This window comes from Leptopilina heterotoma, unplaced genomic scaffold (assembly GCF_015476425.1).
Source record: "Leptopilina heterotoma isolate Lh14 unplaced genomic scaffold, ASM1547642v1 Lhet_52, whole genome shotgun sequence".
Taxonomy (NCBI): domain Eukaryota; kingdom Metazoa; phylum Arthropoda; class Insecta; order Hymenoptera; family Figitidae; genus Leptopilina; species Leptopilina heterotoma.
In genome coordinates this window covers 4,334,738-4,357,749 of record NW_025111114.1, presented here as the reverse complement: position 1 = coordinate 4,357,749, position 23,012 = coordinate 4,334,738, and the positions used below count along the sequence as shown (strand labels likewise).

The window sequence follows — 23,012 nt, the reverse complement described above, 5'->3', positions numbered from 1 at the left end:
AGTCATTATTTAATTTCTTTCTTTTTTTTGCAAAAAAAAAAAAAAATTTTCCCGAAATGATTTCGTTTCAAAAGGAGAAAATCAATTTAAATATTAAGAAAAGAAATATTCGATAATAAAAAAATACCTACAATTTTCAAAACATTTTCAATATTTGCAATTGAAAAATAATTTTTCTAAGTTATAATATTATAACTTAGTTAGAAAAATGACGTTTGGAAACACAAAAGAATTGACATTTACAATTCGAACACACAACAAAGATTTTTTTTTCTCTTTTAATATTGTGTTTTTTTTCTTTACTAATTAATATTTAACATTTTCGAGAATAACCAAAAAGGGAAAAATTAGAAAATTTCTTCAACAAGTTGTTGTTGTTAACTTTTTCTGCTTTTTTGTTTAGAAATTAATAACGTTATAAAAGGGAGTGTCAATTTTTTCTTTGTTACCAAGCAGCGTCCTCTTTATCCCCACCTATTGCCAGCAAACTCGCTGTACGATTTTTCTCCCAACCATCAGTACTGGATCTATTGTGTGTAAATCTATGCGCCTTATGCCTTATAAACTTCTCTCACCAAATAAAGTGGAGAATAAAATAAAAAAAAAAATTCTCTATACAAAAGTGTAGAATTTTAAATTAATACGAATTGTATAAATAAATAATAAATATTTATAGGTATAAATAATTTATCTATAATGTTATTTATAAATTATTACTATAATATTCCTGTCATGTAATTATTGTAACGAAAAATTTAAATTTTGCCGAAATTTACAATTTTTGACAATAAAACCGACTTTAACTATAAAAAAAAAAAGTATTTTCTCCTTTTTCGAAGGAGAAAATACTGAATAAAATAAAATAGTGAATGGAATAAAATAGTACATGAAAGAAAATGACAATTAAAGTAAAAAAGTAAATAAAATTGATAAAATAGAAATAATTTTCAAATTATTTACAATTAGAATAAAAAACAAACTTTTCTTTGTACTTTCGACGCTCCTGACAAGTCCCTTTCTCTCTGTTTCTGTTTTTTTCTCTCTCTTTCTTTCTTTCTCTCTCTGTCTCTCTTTTTCTCCCTCTCTCCCAGTACTTTCCACAAGTTTACAATCTCTGCAAGGGGCACAATTATTAATTCCGTATTTTTACCCTCTTTTCTTTGCAAAAAAAAAAAAAAGAAAAAATACAAATTTCTCTAATAATAATAAATAGAAAAAAAGAATTTTAAAAAACAAAAATTTGCCTTCTATAAAAAATAGTGAAGAGGAGAAATATTATTTCTACGCCACTGTTTCTGACCCTTTCAACTTGGAGGGGTCCAACAACAATACACTGTTCAGGTAGCACAAGGAAATTTGCATCAAACTTGCGACAAGTTTCGACAAGTTTCAACAAGTTTGCTGTTAATGCAGTCCGGAAATATGGTTTTTCAGAATAAAAGTTGGATTTTCAAAATTAAAATTTCTTTTCCAGAAACGAGGAGAAAGAAAAGAGAATATAACAATCAATTTCAATTTAATAATTAAAAACGCGAGCATTTTAAATGGAAAAAAAATTTAATTGATTAAGTAGAAAATTTTCACGTTTTGGTCAATATTCTCTATATTTAAATTTGTTTCCTATATATAGTCCGGGAAAATTACAATCTATATTTAAATTCAACTTTTTAGTAATAATCAATTCAATTCTAAACGGTAATTAATTCTAATAATGGAAATTATATTATCGCAAGGTGATAATTATTCAAACTTTTTGTTTATTTCATCACTCTTGTGAGAAAAAAAAACGATCGTATATTTCATAAATATTCTTTTAATAAATTATAATTTACTTTTCTATATTTCTTCTCTGATTCCAAATATTGTATAATCTAGTTTTGGTTCGATAAATATATTTTAGAATTATCAATTCTATTTTTATTAAAATTCTCTTTCTTCTACATTTAACTCAATTTCAATACATATTGACAAAATGAGATAAAGTTTATATGACAAAATTTACAATTTAGTTTGCTAGTGTCGGAAAAAAGAGGGGAAAAGTGTTAAAAATAATTACTGGTCGAATAATAATTTCTAATGTATGCTTTTTTTAATATCAAAATACTCTTTTCTGTATGTAAAATGTAGAAATAAAGAAATTATATTGTTTCCTTTTTTGCTTTTAGAAAACAAAAAAAAAAATTTTGAGAGGTTATGTCTGCGCGGTGCTTTAAAAATCGCAAGGCTCGCAACTATTTTATTTTGTTAAATATAAACAATAAGTTTGCGTCTCGACGTTCCTTATGTTTAAAATAGACTTTTCGTTTATATTTTTCCCCAATTGCATCGAATTTTCATTTTAAAGTTATAACATTTTTCGTGTCCCTCGTGTCGCACGATCCGCATGACAGAAAATTTTGAGGTTATGTCCGCATTTTCGTCTACTAATTTCTGCGATTTCCACAGCGAGTTTATAACTTTCCCGATTATAATATTTCCATTATTCGAAAGAAATAGACGAAAACGTACCTTTTTATCCTTTCGATGCGAGGGATGCGAGATATTTGCCTCCTGAATCCCTGAGAAAATCAAAAAGGCGGGATGAGGAAGAATCTGATCCGGTCATCCTGATAATCATTTCACATATATTTATTCACCATTTGTTCACATTACTTTTTTGTTATAAAAGGCGAAAGAGATTGCATCACGTGATAGCGCAATCACCAATAATTTTACTCTATTAAAGTCTATAAATAAGTGGGAGTAAATTTGCACGTAAAGCCCAGCGTGGCGCTAAAACCGCGAAAAACCGTTAAAACTGGGAGTATACAGTTCAATAGACGTGAATCTCGATGGTACACTTGGAAGAATTTTACAGTGCTGCCACCTGCAACTTATTCAGTTTTTAGGGCTTTTCCTGTAAATTTGTCGATAAAGTAGAAATTGGTAAAAAACATAGATGTCAGCACTTGAAAGAAGATAAAAATTGATTTTCATTATTTGACTTTCAATAAAAATGGCAGCGCCCTGTCCAGTGACGTGTAATGTTATCCTTTTTATCGTTTTGATATTAGAACAGTAATAAATGTCATGGAATACTTTAAAAGTAGCCTCAAATCAGTACTTGGTACTCCTCTACCAGAAAATGTGCCTTCTGGAGCAGATACGGTGAGAATTTATTCAATTTTTATCATAGATTTTTCAAGTTTGACAGAAAGTATACTGTCAAACTTGTCAATATTCATAAACAGATTGTACGATAAAAAATACTTCCTCAAGGAGGTAATTTACAAGAATATAAGAAAGAAGAACTATTTATATTATTTCCGGGTTAAATTTAGTTAATTTGTGAAAATAACACAAAATATGGAAAATAGACAGAAAAGGTGAATAGACTGTCAAAAATACTGTCATTAGATTGATTATAGATTTTAGTAATTTTTTAATTGTATTTCTAAGTACTTTTACTTTTATCTTTTATTTATTCGTCTCTTCAGGTGGAAAGAATGGTTGACAGACTTCAATCGTCAACTTTACTCGATGACAGAAGAGACGCATGTCGTGGCCTTAAAGCACTTTCGCGAAGTTATCGACTTGAAGTCGGTGCACAAGGCATGGATTCATTGAGACAAGTTTTAGAAATGGATAAAACTGATTGTGAAATTACTGGTCTTGCTTTAGAAACACTTTGTAATATAACTCATCCGGAGACATTCGATGAAGAAGGTAAACATTTTTCTAGACATTTTTCTATTTGCTTTGCGATTTGAAAAAGAAAAAATTATAAATTTTCCTTCTAGTTGAAAAATATGGACCTAGAAATAAAATTGGAGAGCAATTCACGGAGATATTCACTAAACAACAAGACAGTATTGGTTTGATATTAAGTTTTCTCGAGGAATTTGATTTTAAAGTGAGATATCCAGCTTTGAAATTATTGTCTCATTTACTTATAAATAAACCAAAAAATATTCAGGAAATAATATTGGTTAGTCCAATGGGAGTTTCGAAATTAATGGACCTACTCGCTGACAGTAGAGAAGTTATTAGAAATGACGTGAGTTGATGTTTTTAATTCTCTAAAACTATAGAAATTAAATAAGAGAAAGATTCCAGAGAATTTTATTAAAAGTAATGGAAAAAAAAAATTAAATTTTTATATTTTTAAATAACAGAGAAATCAGAGAATTCGGAGAAAAGTCAAGGAATTTTATTAAAAATACTGGGAAAAAATTAAATTTTTATATTTTTAAATAACAGAGAAATCAGGGAATTCAGAGAAAAGTCAGGAAATTTTATTAAAAATACTGGAAAAAATTTAAATTTTTATAGAATTCATACTGAAGTTTGCTGTCTTTTTTGTTTGCCTTAAAATTTTTACATTGCCAAGAATTTTAATACAAAACCTTAAATTTTTTTTTCTATTTTTGACAATAATTTAATTCTTAAACAACTACCAAAGAATTATTTCTTTATAAATTATTTAATGAATAATTAAAAATTTCAAAAATAATTAAATTTTATAAGAGTTTTATTTACAATTTTTATAAATAGTTGAGTTTTTCAAAAGGTTTCAATTTAAAATTTTAGAAAATTTCAATTTTGAATGAATTTAATTAGAAATTTTTAAAAATTTAGTTTTTTGAAAAATTTTAATTACAATTCATTCGAAATAGTTACATTTTTGAATATATATATTTAATTATTAAAAATAATTTATTTAGAGAAGAATTTTAGTTAAAAATTCCAGAAAATCAATTGAATTTTCAAAAGATTTTAAAATAAAATCATTGAAAATCGGAATTTTTAAAATATTTTTCCTCAAGAATTCTGTAAAACTAATTTCTTTCCGAAAAAATTTTAATTTTAATTCTCTCGAAATTAGTTGAATTTTTTTAAATATATTTAATTATTAATTATTTAATCTAATGAATAATTGAAATTAATTTAATAACTCATTTTTTTAATAATGAATAATTTTTATTGAAAATTTCAAAAATAATCGAATTTAATAAGAGTTTCGTTTACAATTTTTATAAATAATTAAGTTTCAAAAGGTTTCAATTTGAAATTGTAGAAAATTTCAATTTTTAATGAATTAAATTTGAAATTTTTAATATTATATATTTTTCCTTAAAAATTCTGTAAAACTAATTTTTCTGAAAATTTTAATTTTAATTCTTTTTTCTTTTTAAAAAATAATTGATTTATAGAAGAATTTTAGTTAAAAAATTTTAGAAAATAATTGAATTTTGGGGAAATTTAAAAAAAAATCTTTAGTAAATCTGAATTTTTAAAATATTTTTCCTTAAAAATTCTGTAAAACTATATTTATTTCTGAGAAATTTTAATTTTAATTCTTTTCTTTTTTTAAAAATAATTGAATTAGAGAAACATTATTAAAAATAATTAATTTAGAAAAGAATTTCAGTTAAAAATTTCTGGAAAATAATTGAATTTTGGAGAAGTTATACAAATAATAGCAATTTTTGGAAATAATTGAATTTTGAAAAGGTTTCAAATTAAAATCTTTGTAAATCTGAATTTTTAAAATATTTTTCCTTAAGAATTCTGTAAAACTAATTTTTTTAAAAACAGTTTAATTTTAATTCTTTTCTCTTTTTAAAAATAATTGATTCAGAGAAATATTATTAAAAATAATTGATTTATAGAAGAATTTCAGTTAAAAATTTCTAGAAAATAATTGAATTTTGGAGAAGTTATACAATTAATAACAATATTTTTGCAAATAATTGAATTTTTAAATGGTTTCAAATTAAAATCTTTGTAAATCTGAATTTTTTAAATATTTTTCCTTAAGAATTCTGTAAAACTAATTTTTTCTGAAAAATTTCAATTTTAATTCTTTTCTCTTTTTAAAAATAATTTATTTAGAAAAATATTATTAAAAATAATTAATTTATTAGAGAAGAATATTTCAGTTAAAAACTCGTGAAAATAATTGAATTTTTGGGAAAATTACAAAAATAATAGCAATATTTTTAGAAATAATTTAATTTTGAAAAGGTTTTAATTTATAATCTTTGAAAACCTGAATTTTTAATTTTTTTTTATTTACAATTCTGTCGAACTAATTTCAGTTTAATTCAAATTCTTATGAAATTAGTTTAAGTTTATATTTTCTAATAATATAATATATTTAATTGAAGAATTTCCGACTAATCAAAATTGTTAATATTGCAGGTATTATTAATATTAATACAATTAACAAAAGGAAATGCAAATATTCAAAAAATTGTTGCTTTCGAAAATGCATTTGATCGAATTTTTGACGTTATTTATCAAGAGGGAGGAGCGGAAGGTGGTATTGTCGTTGAGGATTGTTTACTTTTAATGTTAAATCTTTTACGTGGAAATACGAGTAATCAAAATTTTTTTAAAGAAGGTACGACACTTTTTTCCATTTACTCTCTATTTCTTTCTTTATTATTAACTTTTATCTCTTATTTTTTTATTATAGAACAATACTTCTCATTTGAATATTATTTATTTAATTTATTTAATTTAATTTTTTTACTTCGTAAGGTACCTTTTTTTGGGAGCAAGTCACAATTATTTATTTTCACATAAATTCAAAAATATATCAATTATTCCAGGAAGTTATATTCAAAGACTAAAGCCCTTATTTGAAATACCACCGGAAGTTGATGACAGTCCTTTGGCCAGTTGGAGTCCGCAAAAAGTTTCAAATCTTCATTGTATGGTTCAAGTAATCCGTGCCTTAGTGGCACCGAATGGTCCAGCTCAGGTAATTAGACAAATTTTTCTTGATAAACACCAATTTTAAATATCAATAAGCAGCAAAATTTTATTAACAAAAAAAAGAAATACAATTTTTGCTACATTAATTGATAACAATTTTTTTTTGCTAAAGTTGGTGGCTGCTTGCCAACGAAATATGGAAGCTTGTAAATTATTGCAAGCACTTTGTGACATTCTGATGTCGAGCGGAGTGCCAGCGGATGTTTTGACCGAATCATTATGTGCAGTGGCCGAAGTCATTAGGGGAAATCAAACCAATCAAGAATTTCTGGCAAATGTCATGGCGCCTAGTTCTCCTCCCAAGTATTCTAATTTTTTAGATCTATAGTCGAATCGATTTAAATTCGATTTAAATTTAAATTTAAATTTTAATTGAAACTAAATTTAAATTCTAGACCGGCCATAGTTGTACTTTTAATGTCGATGGTGAATGAGAAGCAACCATTTTTATTACGATGTGCCGTTCTCTATTGTTTCGAATGTTTTCTCTACAAAAATGGATCGGGACAAGCTCAACTCGTGCAGACTTTTTTACCCCAAGGGAACGAAACTCCATCTTTAACAACAGGTTCGTTTTTTCACTTTTCTTTACTTTTCGTTAATTTTCTTTAATTTTCTTTAATTTTCTTTACTTTTCTTTACTTTTTGTTGATTTTCTTTATTTCTCGTTATTTTTCTTTACTTTTCGATACTTTTCATTACTTTTCGTTATTTTTCGTTACTTTTCGCTACTTTTTGTTAATTTTCGTTATTTTTCGTTAACATTCTTAATAAACTTGTAATAACACTTTTCTTGTGATGAAAATTATCGTTTTGTTTTATTTTTCAGGACAATTAATATGCGGTGGTCTTTTTTCATCTGATCCACTGTCAAATTGGTTCTCGGCAGTTTTATTATCGCACGCTTTAATTGACAACGCCACGCAGAAGGAGCAATTGTTGAAAGTACTTTTAGCGACGAATATTGGCAAACCACCGGTGAAATTAATGCAACAGTGCGTTATGCTCCTTCAACAGAGCAATAAAATACAATCAAAATTGGGACTTTTGATACTTTTATGCACATGGACCGCCTACAGTTCTCCGGCTGTAAAAACATTCCTGACAATTGAAAATTCAATTGCCTATCTCACTGCACTTTTATCATCTCAAGAGAACAATGAAGATTTACAAGAGTGTCTCCTTCAGAATATGTGCGCATTTCTCATTGGAATTTGCGTTCATTTCAATGATGACAGTATTCCCACTTACACAAAGGTAATAATTAATAAATATACAATTGTTTATTTATTTATTATTAATTTTAATAAATTCAGGGCTTAAACTAGTAAAAGTATTTAAAAGTACGGACTTTAAAGACCAAAAATGAAAAATTAGAAATTAGAAAATTCTACGAGAATTCAATTATTTAAATACAAAAAAAATAATTTTATTGATAAATTGAAAGTTTCTTAAAATAAATGTAATTGAATTCATATCAAGATTTCAATTAAAATTTTTGAAAATAATTGAATTTCTCCGAAGAATTTTCTTATTTATAAAGAAAATTGAATTTTGATAACATTTTTCATAAAAATTCAATTTTCTTAAAAATTCTTAAGAATTTTATTAAACTTTTTAAAAATAATTGAATTTCTCCGAAGAATTTTATTATTTATGAAGGAAATTGAATTTTGATAACATTTTTCATAAAAATTCAATTTTCTTAAAAATTCTTAAGAATCTTATTAAAATTTCTGAAAATAATTGAATTTCTCCGAAGAATTTTATTATTTAATGATTAAAGTTATTAGAGAAATTTTAGTCAAATTTTTACGAAGAATTTTATTATTTTTAATTGAATTCTTTCGACGAAACTTAATAAAATTTTTAAGAATAATTACATTTTTCGAGAAATTCAATTAAAATTTGTATATAAAATAATTGAAAACCTGCGATGAGTTTTATTATTTAAGAAAATAATTGAATCCGTGAAAAGAATTTTATTATTTTTTAACAATATTTATTCTTTTGCTAAGAATATTATCAATCTTGAAAATAATTGAATTTCTGCAATAATTTGTAACTTTTCCAAAATCAAATTTTTTTCCTTGTTTTTAACTAAAATTCTTCTATAAATGCATTAATTTTAATAATTTTTGAAAAAGTTCTTTGAGAATTTTCAAATTCATTTGTTTACAATTCAATTTTACAAAATTTCAGTTATTCGTAAATTCTCCAAATAAATATTTATTAGAAAATAAAAACTTCAAATAATTTTTTAAAAAAATTCACAATTAAACTTTCTCAAAAAAATTATGTCTACAGAATTGTTAGTTAAAATTATAAAAAATTCAGATTTTCAAAGATTTTAATTTGAAACCTTTTCAAAATTCAATTATTTCTAAAAATTCACGCTCTGGTGCTTTTAATATTCAATTATAATCTAAAATTATAACTGAAATTAGAAAATTAGAAATTAGAAATTAAAATTAAAATTAAAATTAAAATTAAAATTAAAATTAAAATTAAAATTAAAATTAAAATTAAAATTAAAATTAAAATTAAAATTAAAATTAAAATTAAAATTAAAATTAAAATTAAAATTAAAATTAAAATTAAAATTAAAATTAAAATTAAAATTAAAATTAAAATTAAATTAAATTAAATTAAAATTAGAAAATTATTAGAAAATTCTACGAGAATTCAAATATTTGAATACAAAAAAGAAATTATTTATTGAATAATTAAAAATTTCTTAAAATGAATAAATTATAAAGTAAATGTAATTGAATTCATGTTAAAGAATTCAATTAAAATTTTAGAAAATAATTGAATTTCTAAGGAAGAATTTTATTAAAATTTTTGAAAATAATTGAATTTCTCCGAAGAATTTTTTTATTTATAACAAAATTGAATTTTGATAACATTTTTCATAAAAATTCTTAAGAATCTTATGAAAATTTTTTAAAATAATTTAATTTTTCCGAAGAATTTTATTATTTATGAAGAACTTTTGTGAAAAATGTTATGAAAATTTTTGAAAAGAATTGAATTTCTCCCAAGTATTTTATTATTAATAAAGAAAATTAAATTTTTGTGAAAAATGTTATTAACATTCTTAAAAATAATTGAATTCCTACAAAGAATTTTGTTATTTATAAAAATAATTAAATTATTGCAATTTTCATAAACAAAATTAATTGGAATTCTATTGAAAATAATTGAATTTATTAGAAAAATTTTATTAAAATTTTTGCGAAGAATTTTATTATTTTTAATTGAATGAATGCTTTTGATGAATTTTAATAAAAAAATTTAAGAATACTAACAATTTTCGATGAATTCGATTAAAATTGTATTAAAAATAATTGAATTTATGCAATGATTAAGTTTTTTAAATAATTGAATTTTTGTGGAGAATTTTATTAAAATAGTAGATATTAAAAATCATTGGATTGAGGAAAATTTTTAAAAATAATTGAAATTTTGTCAGGAATTTTATTAAAATTTTTGAAATAATTGGATTTTAGAGAAGAATTTAATTATTTCTAAAGATAATTGAAATTTAGACGAGAATTTATAAAAATTTCTGAACATAATTGAATTTCTGCGAAAAATGTTATATTGCTTTTGAAAATAATTGAATTTCTGCAATCAAATGTAATTTCTCTAAAATTCTCCAAATTATGAACTTTTCGTCTTTTGTCAATCAAATTACGGACTTTACGGACCTTTGTTTAAAAAAACTGACTTAAACGGACTTCAAACAAATTTACGGACCTAGTTCGAGCCCTGTAAAATGTTTATTTATTATTAATTTTAATAAACAATTGTTTATTTATTACTATTAATTATTAATTTTTTTATTATTATTAATTATTAATTTTATTATTATTAATTATATTAATTATAATAAAAAGAAGATACAAACAAAAATTATATGTGTCTAAATATTTAAATTTTACTTAAGATTTTAATAAATTTTTAGGAAAAACTTTGCAGTCTAGTGGAAAATCGAATAGGTTTGGAAAAATTTCAAAATGCAATTGGAGGAATTTCCAGACACGAAGTGTATTCGAGAAGTTTGAAACATCCTCAATCATCGGCGAAAAATTCTTCTGAACTCTATTTAGATCATGAATTTTGTAGACTACTTAAAAACTTAGAAGGTAACTAATTATTTTTCTTCTTTTTTCTCTCAATAAATAATTTGCAGAATACTTTAATTGAAAAAAACCTTTCAAAAATAAATTCCTCTTTTCAGCTAACGTCTTAAAATCCGTTCTCGATGGAAGCAGTTCTCAAGGTTCATTGGATCAAATCACGACAATGTTACCATCAGATTCGGCACTAGTCTCGCAATATAAGGACTTAATCAGAGAACAGGACAGTCAAATTCAAAATCTTAATAAAACTAACGAAACTTTATTGAGGGAGAAAAAAGAACTGGAGGTAATGAAAAAATCGTTTCATTTCTTTCGACAATTTATTTTTCAATTGAAAATTTTCGATTTTCAATTCTCAATTAAAAATTTTCCATTTTCAATTGTCAATTAACAATTTTCCATTTTCAATTGTCAATTAAAAATTTTCGATTTTCAATTCTCAATTAAAAATTTTTCATTTTCAATTCTCAATTAAAAATTAAACATTCATTGAAAATTTAATTACAGACCAAAGTCCAAGAACTTGAAACGTCAATGAGTCATTTAAAAGACCAAAATCTAGTTCTACGAGCAGCACAAACTAATTTTTCGAATGGAAAAGATCCGAATGTTTCGTTAAATCAAATCGAAACGGAGAACGAAGAATTGGAAAAATATAAAGCACAAGTAAAAGAATTAGAAAGTCGATTAAGCACATTGAAAATGAGTCAAGAGGAGAGTAAAATTGTTGATCCCAATCAAGCGACGAAACTTGAGGAAATTCTCAGGCAACGAACATTGGAACTTGAAAAATTGAGAAAAGATCAAGAAGATTTACTCGAACTTCTCTCGGATCAAGATAATAAAATTACAATGTATAAAGAAAGACTATTATCATTAGGTGAAAAGGTACAGATTTCGAAAAAAATTACTTTTATAGTTATAAATTTTTTTCATTTTTTATTATATTTTATTCAATCATATTAATAATTTTAGGAATTATTAATTAAAAATTTTAAAAAAAATTAATTTTTCAGGTTGAATCTGATGAAAGTTCCGGCGATTTAGATACCGATGATCAACCAGAATCGAGTAATTAATTTAAATACTAATTTCTTCAATTATTCTTCGTATTTGAATGAATTTTTGATTTATTAGAATTTTCTTGTGATTTAAATTATCAATATTATCAATTAACTAATTTTCACTGTCAACCAAAAAATACGTTTCATTGTACAATTGTAAAACAATTCCTTGCTTTTTTTTAATTCTCTATACTGAAAGTTGTTAATTTTTTTTTCTTTTTAAAAATAGTTGTATATTATATTTATAAAATAAAATTTATATAAATTAGAAAACAATTTTAGACACATACTTATTTATTAAAGAAATATGTATCCTTCAACAATTTTCAATGTATATTAACAATTTTCTCAAAAAAAAAAGAAAAAAAAAGAAATACAAATGAATGAAAATTACACTTTCTGTGCTTATAAATAATATTCACAATAATAATAGTAATAAATTATCTAAATGTGAATTAAGTTACATACAAATTTAGTTTTTGCTCCATTTCATTTAAAATCTATGAAGTTGAAATATATATCTTTGAGAATAATAATAATATTCTATTGTAATAATTTCTATTGTAAATAATAATTTCGTATGATTCACTAACTGTTGGGTATTTTTTTTTCATAGAATTTTACTTCGATTTGAAAAATTTCCATAGATTTATTTTTATCAATTTTCTTGAGCTACTTGATCTGTTGTTTTGTTTTCTTTACTAAATTATTTATAAGTCTTTGTAAAGAAATTGCAACTATTATAAAACAGAACTCACCTATATACATGATTGATCAAGCAAATAAATGTTTTTCTTTTTATACTTGAGATTGACGTTGCTTTAGTGCAGCCTGTACACATTTTGACATTGTTGGCGACGCTCTCGATATTGCGTCGGTCATGAAAAACTGATCTAATGTCTTCTGTCTCACCTCCACTGGATCTGGCAATAAAGAACCTCCAGTTTTCTGCAACAAGACAAATAGAAAAATTATAAAAATAGAAAATCTTTTATCTTCTATCTTCTATTAATAATCGTTGAATTCCGGATTTCTGCCTATTCGCAGTTTAAAGATAGTTGCTGTTTGCTTTTTTGTTTCCTAACTTTTTGAAATAATTCTCCTTTTTAAATGTTTTCAATTTTAAAATTAATGCACTGAAAATCATTGAATTCTTGAAAAGTATTTATAAAAAAATTTGAAAATAATTGAATTCATTTCAATAATTTAATCAACAATTTATTCAATAATTGAATTCTTTCGAGAAAATGTAATTAAAATTGTATTAAAAATAATGTAATTCTTGGCAAGATTTTTATTAAAAAATTATTTTTATTCTTTAATTCTTTAAAATAATTGAATTGTTTTGAAGAATTTATTTCAATTTTCTTAAAGATAATAGAGTTTTTTTAAAAATAATTTTTACTGAAAATTTTGAAAGTAATTGAATTTTATTAATAATTCAATTATTTTTAATAATTGTAATAAAATGCTTTGCAAAAAGTCAATTTATAAAAAATAAAAATCTTCGTACAAAATTCAATTATTTTTATAATAAATAATAAAATTCTTATTAGGATTCCACTTATTTTCAATACAACTTTAATTAATTTCTTTGAAAATTTCAGTTATTTTTAAAAATCTTGTTAAAATGCACCGAGAAAATTCAATTATTTTAAAAAAATAATTGAATTTTTCACAAGAGTTCAATTATTTAAAAAACTTTTAATAAAATTCAATTCAAGAATTCAATTACTTTAAATACCATTTTAATTGAATTCCAGGGAAAATTAAATTATTTTTAAACATTTTTTTAAAATTCTTCGAAAAAATTCAATAATTTCAAAAAATAGTAAATTTTTCACAGGAATTTAATTATTTTAAATACAATTTTCATAAAATTCTTCTCAACAATTCACTTATTTTTTTAAATTTTGTAAAAATTCAATTATTTGTGGAAATAATAAATTTTTTCGCAAAAATTCAAGTATTTAAAAAAGTTTTAATAAAATTCGATTCAAGAATTCAATTAATTTCTGAAATATAGAAATAGTCGATTTACTAAAAATCATTAAATTCTTGTAAAGTATTAATAAAAAATTTGAAAATTATATTCAAATTATTTATAGAAAATTAAATTCTTTTAAACAATTTTGTTTGAGTTTTGTAAATAATTACATTTATTTTTTAACTTTCATTAAATTTCGTATAAATAATATAATTTTTTAAAATACTTAATTGTAAAATTGTTTTGAAAATAATTGGATTTTTGTAAAGAATTTTACTATTTATGAAAATAATTGAATTTTTTCAAAAATAATGTTAAAAATTTTTTTAAAATTGAATTCTATCAAGAAATTTGATTAAAAATGTATTAAAAATAATTTAATTTTTGCAAAGAATTTTACTGTTTATAAATATAATTAAATTTTTTCGAAGAATTTATTAAAAATTTAGAATTTTATATCAGAATTGTTGAAAAAAGTGAATTTTTATTAAAACTTTTGAAAATAATTGTATGTAAATAATATTTTTAAATATAATTGTTTTCTTTCGAGAATTTTTATTAAAATTGTATTAAAAAAAATTGAATTCCTCCGAAATATTTTATTATTTATGAAAATAATTGAATTGTATCTGAATTTTTAAAACTAATTGAATTTTTGGAAGGAATTTTATTAAAAATTTTGAAAATAATGTTTTTTTTAAAGAATGTCATCAAAATTGTTGAAAATAATTGAATTTAATACATATTTTTAAAAATAATTGTATTCTTAGTGAATTCTTTAAATTTTGAATTTGTAATCATTCAAAAATTGATGTTTCTTCTTGAAAATATAAAACTTTTTAATTTACAAAATAATAATAAATAAATAAAATGGCACGCGTATCATTTGCTAGTAAATAAATAAAGAGTTTTGTTCACCAACCTTTGCGAGTTGTAAAGATAAATTCGTGAAATTCGCCGGCTCAACGTCGCCATATCTTGAGAAATGCGGTGCAACCTCTTCAATTCTAAAGCGTAATTCCGTCAAAGTGTCATATGGTAAACAATTTCCAGATATCTGTAAAATATTCACAATAAAGAAATCAATTTGAGAAAAAAGGAACAACGCAAAAAAATTTTTTTTTTCGGAATTAAAAATTATGGAGTATAAAAATATTATTAATACCTCTGAAAGTGCTCGAATAATTTTCCAATCGGGACGCGCCATTCCAGGCGGTGTAATTGCCGCATTAGTTTCCTGTGCACGACCTTCGGTATTGACAAAACTGGCATTCTTCTCGGTGTAAGCAGCGCCAGGTAGAACAACATCGGCGTTCGCTGCTCCTTTATCGCCATGACTTCCAATATAAACAATAAATGATTTGCCAAAATTTTCCTTCGTCACATTAGAATCGTCAGCGCCCAAAAGGAAAAGACAACGTGGTTCTGCTTTCTTTAATTCCTCCAAAGTCGAGCCATAACCAAGATCCAAGGCGCCGACTTGCGATGCATTTGTCTGAAGTACATTGAGTACTTTCCAGTCCGCAGAGATCTGAATAATTTTCAAATTTATTTCAAATTAGTAAATTAAGTAAATTAATTAAATAGTTATAGTAAATAATCAGTAAATAGTTTCAAAAGTATATATGTAGTAAATAATAAGTATGAAATAGAAATTCATTTTTTGACTAACCGATCCTTTATCTCCGACTGTCTTCGCCAATTCTTGTACTTCAGCGAGAATTTTAGCTCCGTCCTCCCGATCCAATTGATTCGCTCCCAAAACAATCATCGGTTTTTTTGCGTTCAATAGAATATTACTGAAGGCGTGCGTACCGTTCTTTAGTTCATTTATGGTTTTTAGAGACTGTCCTAGATGCTAAACGACAACAAGAATAATAATAATAATAATAATAATTTAGGCAATAATAATAAAAATGTGACGCGCTCGACACTTTCCAAGAAAGGTAGAAATTTTAACACAAATTTATCTTGATTTCAGGGTTGCTACAAAATTTTAATTTAATATTCCCTGATAATCAATCAGAAAATTTGAGAATAATTGAATTCCTTCGAAGAATTGAATTTCTAAATAAATTTCAGAAGAATTTGAATTATTAAAATTGTTCAAAAATCTAAATTCTTAAAAATTTCTAATTAAATTAATTGAAAATTGATATTTTATAAAATTTCAAATTAAAACCTCTTCCAAGTTAATTTATTTATGTTGAAGTTCATTTTATCTACTTATGAAAATTATAAACGCAACTCTTTTAAAATTCAAATAATTTTGAAATATTCAGGTTAAATTATTCATTAAATAATTTCTAAGTAATAATTTTCTGATAGTTCTTCAAGAATGAAGTTTGTATTTAAAAAGAAATTATTTTCAGAAATAGAAAAAATATTCGCTAAAATGAAAGAAACGAACCTCATAATCGTAGGTCAAGTCAACTTTTGGTCCAATAAGTGCAATTGTTTGTTCCGCGTGCAAGTATCCTTTTCTCAAACGAGTATTTATCAACGGCGCCTCGTACCTTGGATTAGTACCAATTAATAGAACAACATCAGCATCCTCGAGATTTCGAATTTTATTATTGAGTATATAATTACTGCGTAGATCGATACCTGAACCTTCTTTCGGGAAATTTTGTTCAGTCGCTAATAATTCACTTCCAAGTTTATTAATCAAATCTTTCATCGCCATTAGAGATTCGGCGTCTGCCATTTTTCCAGCAATGGCAGCGCACTTATTTTTCGGTAAATCTTGCAAAGCTCTAGAAACTGTACCAAAAAATGTCAATTAATATTTTAATTAATGTATTAATTAGTAGGTTACGAATAAATGTAAAATAAAATTCGTTTTCTTGTAAATCTGTTAAAATATAGAAAAGGGATTTATTACCAGCAACGAGGGCATCTTCCCATTCGGTGTTCTGTAGTTTTCCGTCGATTTTCATCATGGGAGTCAGGAGTCTCTGTCGCTTTAGTCCATCGTAGGAAAAGCGAACTTTATCTGATATCCATTCTTCATTCACTTGCTAAATATTGAACAAAAAGACTAAATTTTACTCATGACTAATTAAACTTTTTTAAAAAAATTAATTTGAAAATTCAATTATTTCTAAAAATTTACACTATATTGCTTTAAATATTCAATTATTATCTAAAATTTTAACAAAAATTAATTTTTAAAACAATTTTTATTAGAAAATTCTACTAGAATTCAATTATTTATATACAAAAATAAATAATATATTAAATAATTGAATGTTTCTTAATTTATTTCTTCGAAAATTTCAATTATTTTTAAAAATCTTGTTAAAATGCTCTGACAAAATTCAATTATTTTAAAAAATAATTGAATTTTTCGCAAGAGTTCAATTATTTAAAAAACTTTAAATAAAATTCAATTCAAGAATTCAATTATTTTAAATACAATTTTAATTGAATTTCAGGGAAAATTAAATTATTTTTAAACATTTTTTAAAAATTCTTCGAAAGAATTCAATAATATCAATAAATAATAAAAATAATTAAAAAAAATAATTAAATTTTGCAAAAATTTAATTATTCATAGAAATACCTAATAAATTTTTTCGCAGGGATTCAATTATTTAAAAAAGTAAAAATAAAATTCGATTCAAGAATTCAATTATTTTCAGAAATAATTAAATTGTCGATGTACTAAAAATCACTGAATTCTTGTAAAGTATTTATAAAAAAATTTGAAAATTAATTTGAAATATTAAATTATATTAAAATTATTCATAGAAATTTAAATTCTTTTAAACAATTTTATTACTTTTTGCAAATAATTAAATTTTTTTAAATTTCATAAAAATAATATAATTTTTTAAAATAATTTTAATTGAAAATTTTGATAATAATTGATATTTACAAAGAATATAATTGGATTTTTTCCTAGAAATTTTATTAAAATTTTATTGAAAATAATTGAAATTCTCATAAGAATTTTATTTTTTACAAAAGTAATTGAATTCTTGTCAAGAATTTTACAATCTATAAAAATAATTGAATTGTTTCGAAGAATTTTATATCAGAATTGTTGAAAATAATTGAATTTTTACTAAAAACCCTTGAAAATAATTGAATGTAAATAATATTTTTAAAAATAATTGTATTCTTTCGAGAAATTCGATTAAAATTGTTTTAAAAATAATTGAAATTCTGCAATGAGATTTATTATTTGTGAAAATAATTGAATTTCTAAGAATTTTTTTTATTTTTAAACAATATTAAATTTTTGCTAAGAATATTATTACTCTTGAAAATAATTGAATTTCTGCAATAATTTGTAACTTTTCCAAAATTAAATTTTTTTTCCTGTTTTTAACTAAAATTCTTCTATAAAATCCATTATTTATTTATTTATAGAAATACTAAATAATTAAATAATACTAAATAATTTATATTTATATAAATTTTATACCTTTAGGTTTCGGACGAACTTCCGGATATAAAATCCATTGTTTTTAATCATTTTTGAAAAAGTTCTTTGAGAATTTTCAAATTCATTTGTTTACAATTCAATTTTACTAAACTTCAATTATTCGTAAATTTCTCAATAGAATATATATTAGAAAATAAAAACTTGAAAAAAACTTTATTATTTATAAAAATAATTGAATGATTGCGAAGAAATTTATAAAAAAAATTTGTAAATAATTTAATTTCTGTGAAATTTTTATTATTTAATGAAAATAAATTAAAGGTTTGCGTAGAATTTTATTGATTTTCTTTTAAATAATTGAATTTGGAAAAATTTTGGAAAATGGATTTTTCTTTTGGAAAATTTTATTAAAATAGTAGATATTAAAAATCATTGAATTGAGGAAAATTTTTGAAAATAATTGAAATTTTGACAAGAATTTTATTAAAATTTTTGTAAATAATTGAATTTTGGAGAAGAATTTTATTATTTATAAAAATAGTTCAAATTTTGACAAGATTTTAAAAATTTTTTTAACATAATTGAATTTTTGTGAAGAATTTTATTACTTTTTAAAATAATTGAATTTCTCCAATCATTTATAATTTCTCTAAAATTCTTCAAATTATATCGTGGGAATTTGCGAACTTTTCGTCTTTTCTCAATAAAATTACGGACTTTACTAAAATAGTAATATTTAACAGTAAATAAAATGAATCAATCAGAAAACCTCATTTTCACGGGGAAGGATACGAAGAACTTCTCCCGTACGATGAGTGACGACAATATTGCTTCCAACCGCGTCGTGAACATCGATGCTGTCGGTCCTCCGATTTTCCCATGGCCGTGCGACAAAAGCATACGGTTTACTTGTCAAGGCTCCAACAGGACAGAGATCAATTATATTGCCAGACATTTCGGAAAGAAACATTTTTTCGACGTACGTTCCAACCTTTAATAAAAGAAGAATTCAGTTCTCAATTTAATTAACGAGAATTCGATGTTTTAATTACTAATTATTTTGTGCCATTTTCGAAAATTTATAATTCGTCTATGTGACTGTTGGATTTATTTCAAAAAAATTAAATTAAAATTAAATTAAATTAAACTGAAAAGAAAAGAAAAGAAAAGAAAAAATAGAAAACAAAGTTTTACCTGCATATCATTTCCACGACCAGTGGTTCCTAAATCATCAATGCCAGCAACTTCGGAGGCAAATCGAATACAACGAGTACAATGTATACAACGTGTCATGACAGTTTTAATTAAAGGACCAATGTCCTTGTCTTCGACTGCACGCTTCCCACTGAAATTAATATCAACAAAACGACTCCTGTCACTGCCAAAAGCCATACTCTGATCCTGCAGATCACATTCACCACCCTGATCGCAAATTGGACAATCCAGCGGATGATTGACGAGTAAAAATTCCATTACACCCTCGCGGGCTTTTTTCGTAAGATCGGAATTCGTTTTGACACGCCAGCCTTTCATTACCGGCATTGCGCACGCTGCAACTGGCTGGAAATAATTATTTTCTCATTACAAAAAAAAAAAAACAAAGCCTATTCGAATTAAAAATAAACATTATATTAAAGAATATAATTCTGTGCAATAAAAAATATAAGAAATAAAACTTTCATTACATTAAAATTATGTAAATTAACAATTCGAGGATTCAAAATTTCGGTTTATTTAAAAAATATATGTAAAACAGTAATTATTTCAAATAATAATTAAATTTCATAAAAATTATGAGAAGGAAATATTTTATTTTGAACAATTATATTACTACCAATCTCGCAAGTTCGAAAATTATGCTAATTTATAAATTAGACTCCATGCAAATTATGAAAAATAATTATTCTACATAAGAAAATTTATAATACACAAATATAAATTTTTAAATAATTTCATAATCAAAATTTAAAAAATTCATTTATTAAGAACACAAATAATTAATGTTGATATTTTCAAAAATTTTTAAATATCACTCTTCGCTCTTGCGAAGAGTTAATTATTATTTAATATATTTAATTATTTTTATATAAATAATAACATTCTTTGGAAGAATTCAATTATTTTTATAAATTTAGTAAAATTTTTTGCAAAAATTCAATTATTTTTAGGAAAATTTTAATAAAATTTCACGACAGAATTACATTTTTTTCTTAATTCGTTATAAACTTTTTCAAAAGAATTCAATTATTTTCTCAAATTTTAAAAAATCCTTCGAAAAAATTCAATTATTTTTATAAATAGTAAAACTCTTTGCAGGAATTCAATTATTTTTTAAACAACTTTAATTGAAATCCTCGGAAGAATTCAATTTTTAAAAAAAAATTTTAATACATTTCAAATAAATTCAATTATTTCATAAATATTTAATAAATTAATAAATATTCTTCGAAACAATTCAACTATTTCCTAAAATATTCATAAATTCTTTTGAACAATTCAATTATTTCCTAATATTTTAATAAATCCTTCGAAACAATTCAATTATTTTTATAAAAAGTAAAATTTCCCGCATGAATTCAATTATTTTTATAAATAGTAAAATTCTTTGCAGGAATTCAATTATTTTGAAAGAAATTTAATTAAATTCCACGGAAGAATTGAAATATTTTCAAATATTTACATAAAATTCATTTATTTCCTAAAATTTTAATAAATTCTTCGGAACAATTCAATTATTTTCAATACAATTTTATTAAAATTCTTCTTTATAAAATTCAATTGCTTCCACAATTTTCAATTAAAATTATTTTTAAAAATCCATTATTTAAAAAAAAATTCAAAGAAATTCTTAAAAAAAAATTTAATTAGGATTTTTTAAAATTTTAATAAATTCTTCGTGAAAATTTATTTATTTTCAGAAATAATAAAATTCCTTAAAGGAATTAAACTATTTTCATAAATAATAAAATTCTTCAAAGAAATTCAATTATTTTCATAAATAATACCTAAAATTCTTCAAAGGAATTCAATTATTTTTATTAATAATAAAATTCTTCGAAAGTTTTCAATTATTTTTAATTCAATTTTAGGAACATTTCTCGAAAGAGTTTAATTATTTATAAAATTATTAATTAAATTCAATTATTTTTAAAAATTCTGATAAAATTGTTCGCAAGAATTAAATTATTTTTATAAATAGTACTAAAATTTTTCTCAGGATTTCAATTATGTTCAATACAATTTCAACAAAATTCTTCTTCATAAAATTCAATTGTTTTTAAAATTTTCAATTATAATTATTAAAGAAACTCCATTATTTAAAAAAAATTAAAAAAATAAATTCTTCAAAAGAATTTAATTAGGATTTTTTAAAATTTTAATAAAATTCATCGCGAGAATTCAATTATTTTCATAAATAAAAAAATTCTTCGAAGGAATTTAATTATTCTGTTCAAAATTTTTTGATAAGGTTATTTGCGAGAATTTAATGATTTTCAATTACATTAATTTTAAAATTGCAAATATTTGAAAAGAAATTTTTTTAAAAAATTTAGGAAACAAAGAACCAAACAACTAAATTCAAACTGCGAACAAATCACCGGAATACAACGATTATTATATATTCAACAATTAAAATACCTTCATTTGTTTTTCAATTTCCACGAGACACATTCTACAATTACCAGCAACAGCCAAACGTTCATGATAACAGAAACGAGGTATTTCGATTCCAATCTTTGCAGCTGCCTTCAAATAAAAACATTTTATTTAATTAACACTAAATTGTAGCAGTAAAAAAAATAAATCGACGAAGAAACTAAATGAATCCATTTAGTTACAGTATTGAATGTAAAAAAAGAAGTAGAAGTAGAAAAATGAATGGAAAACCCCAAATGATTGCAATAATTAGTGGAAAAATTCATTAGAATGTATAAACACAATATTTACTTGAAGAACAGTTGTTCCAGGTGGAACTTGAACGGGAATATCGTCAATAAAAACTTCGACAAGATCCTGATTTGCTTGCTGTGAGCTGTTGACAGTTGTATGAAAATTTGCACTTCCAAATCTTCCACTTGACAGTCCGGCCACCCGGACCAAAGGTAATCTCAACATTTTTCTGCAAAAACAATTTATAAATGTCACTCAACTTTTGTTATATAATAAAATATAACTTACTTTATTACACTACTCAGTTTGTCTAAACTAACCTCAACAGTAAACAGTCAACTTTTAACTGCGAGTTCAAAAAGAAAAATTTCAATAAATTTGCAACTATTGCGACTTTTTGCGACTATTGCGCAAAAATTTAAGTGATGAAACCGTTCAAGTGAGAGTAAATAATCGGACAATTCTTTTTTAAAAAGATATATTTAAATATGTAATATACGATTAAAATTGTGAAAAGGTATCAGGTATTTTTTTACTTTAGTTCCCACTAGAGTCGCAGATGTCGGACTCTGGTAATTTCTTATGATTTTTATCTATAGATGTCCGTACTGTCTAATGTCATCGGCAATCGTATTGGTTGTAATTTATGTAAAATTTCGACTCAGTATTTTTCAAATTTTTTTACAAAAATTTACAATTTTCGTACTGGCTTATTATTTTTAAAACAGAAAATATTTTTAACATTTTTTTAAAAAAATCTGTTCAAA

At 23.1% G+C, this 23,012-nt stretch overlaps 2 protein-coding genes across 3 annotated transcripts; one reads left to right on the top strand and one right to left on the bottom strand.

The window, feature by feature from the left end:
• The first annotated feature begins 2,974 nt into the window (after positions 1–2,974).
• LOC122508100 (general vesicular transport factor p115) lies at positions 2,975–12,250 on the top strand. Its single transcript, XM_043621212.1, has 12 exons — positions 2,975–3,147; positions 3,477–3,705; positions 3,780–4,036; positions 6,184–6,385; positions 6,597–6,748; positions 6,875–7,065; positions 7,158–7,330; positions 7,592–8,019; positions 10,733–10,913; positions 11,009–11,196; positions 11,418–11,798; positions 11,927–12,250. The coding sequence occupies exons 1-12, from the start codon at positions 3,070–3,072 to the stop codon at positions 11,987–11,989; spliced, it is 2,523 nt and encodes an 840-aa protein (XP_043477147.1). The 5' UTR covers positions 2,975–3,069; the 3' UTR covers positions 11,990–12,250.
• Positions 12,251–12,603: 353 nt separating this feature from the next.
• LOC122508099 (NADH-ubiquinone oxidoreductase 75 kDa subunit, mitochondrial) lies at positions 12,604–22,794 on the bottom strand. Of its 2 annotated transcripts, none has more exons than XM_043621210.1 (11): positions 22,534–22,794; positions 22,303–22,474; positions 21,994–22,101; positions 19,549–19,914; positions 19,124–19,345; positions 16,846–16,981; positions 16,372–16,724; positions 15,634–15,819; positions 15,127–15,492; positions 14,884–15,018; positions 12,604–12,922 (listed from the first exon to the last, which is right to left on the bottom strand). In XM_043621210.1, exons 2-11 carry the CDS (start codon positions 22,468–22,470, stop codon positions 12,773–12,775), a joined length of 2,190 nt encoding a protein of 729 aa, XP_043477145.1. In that variant the 5' UTR covers positions 22,471–22,474; positions 22,534–22,794; the 3' UTR covers positions 12,604–12,772. The 2 variants fall into 2 exon arrangements, with proteins under 2 accessions (XP_043477145.1, XP_043477144.1); XM_043621209.1 differs by having other exon boundaries at positions 22,566–22,794.
• Positions 22,795–23,012: the final 218 nt, after the last annotated feature.

Excerpts from the sequence above, each read along its gene's own strand:
- LOC122508100 (XM_043621212.1), top strand. The coding sequence starts at position 3,070 with ATGGAATACTTTAAAAGTAGCCTCAAATCAGTACTTGGTACTCCTCTA. Across the intron at positions 4,037-6,183 it reads GAGAAGTTATTAGAAATGAC|GTATTATTAATATTAATACA; the intron begins GTGAGTTGATGT and ends TTAATATTGCAG. Across the intron at positions 11,799-11,926 it reads TATTATCATTAGGTGAAAAG|GTTGAATCTGATGAAAGTTC; the intron begins GTACAGATTTCG and ends TTAATTTTTCAG.
- LOC122508099 (XM_043621210.1), bottom strand. The coding sequence starts at position 22,470 with ATGTTGAGATTACCTTTGGTCCGGGTGGCCGGACTGTCAAGTGGAAGA. Across the intron at positions 19,346-19,548 it reads GTCGTGGAAATGATATGCAG|GTTGGAACGTACGTCGAAAA; the intron begins GTAAAACTTTGT and ends CTTTTATTAAAG. Across the intron at positions 15,820-16,371 it reads ACTTGACCTACGATTATGAG|CATCTAGGACAGTCTCTAAA; the intron begins GTTCGTTTCTTT and ends GTTGTCGTTTAG.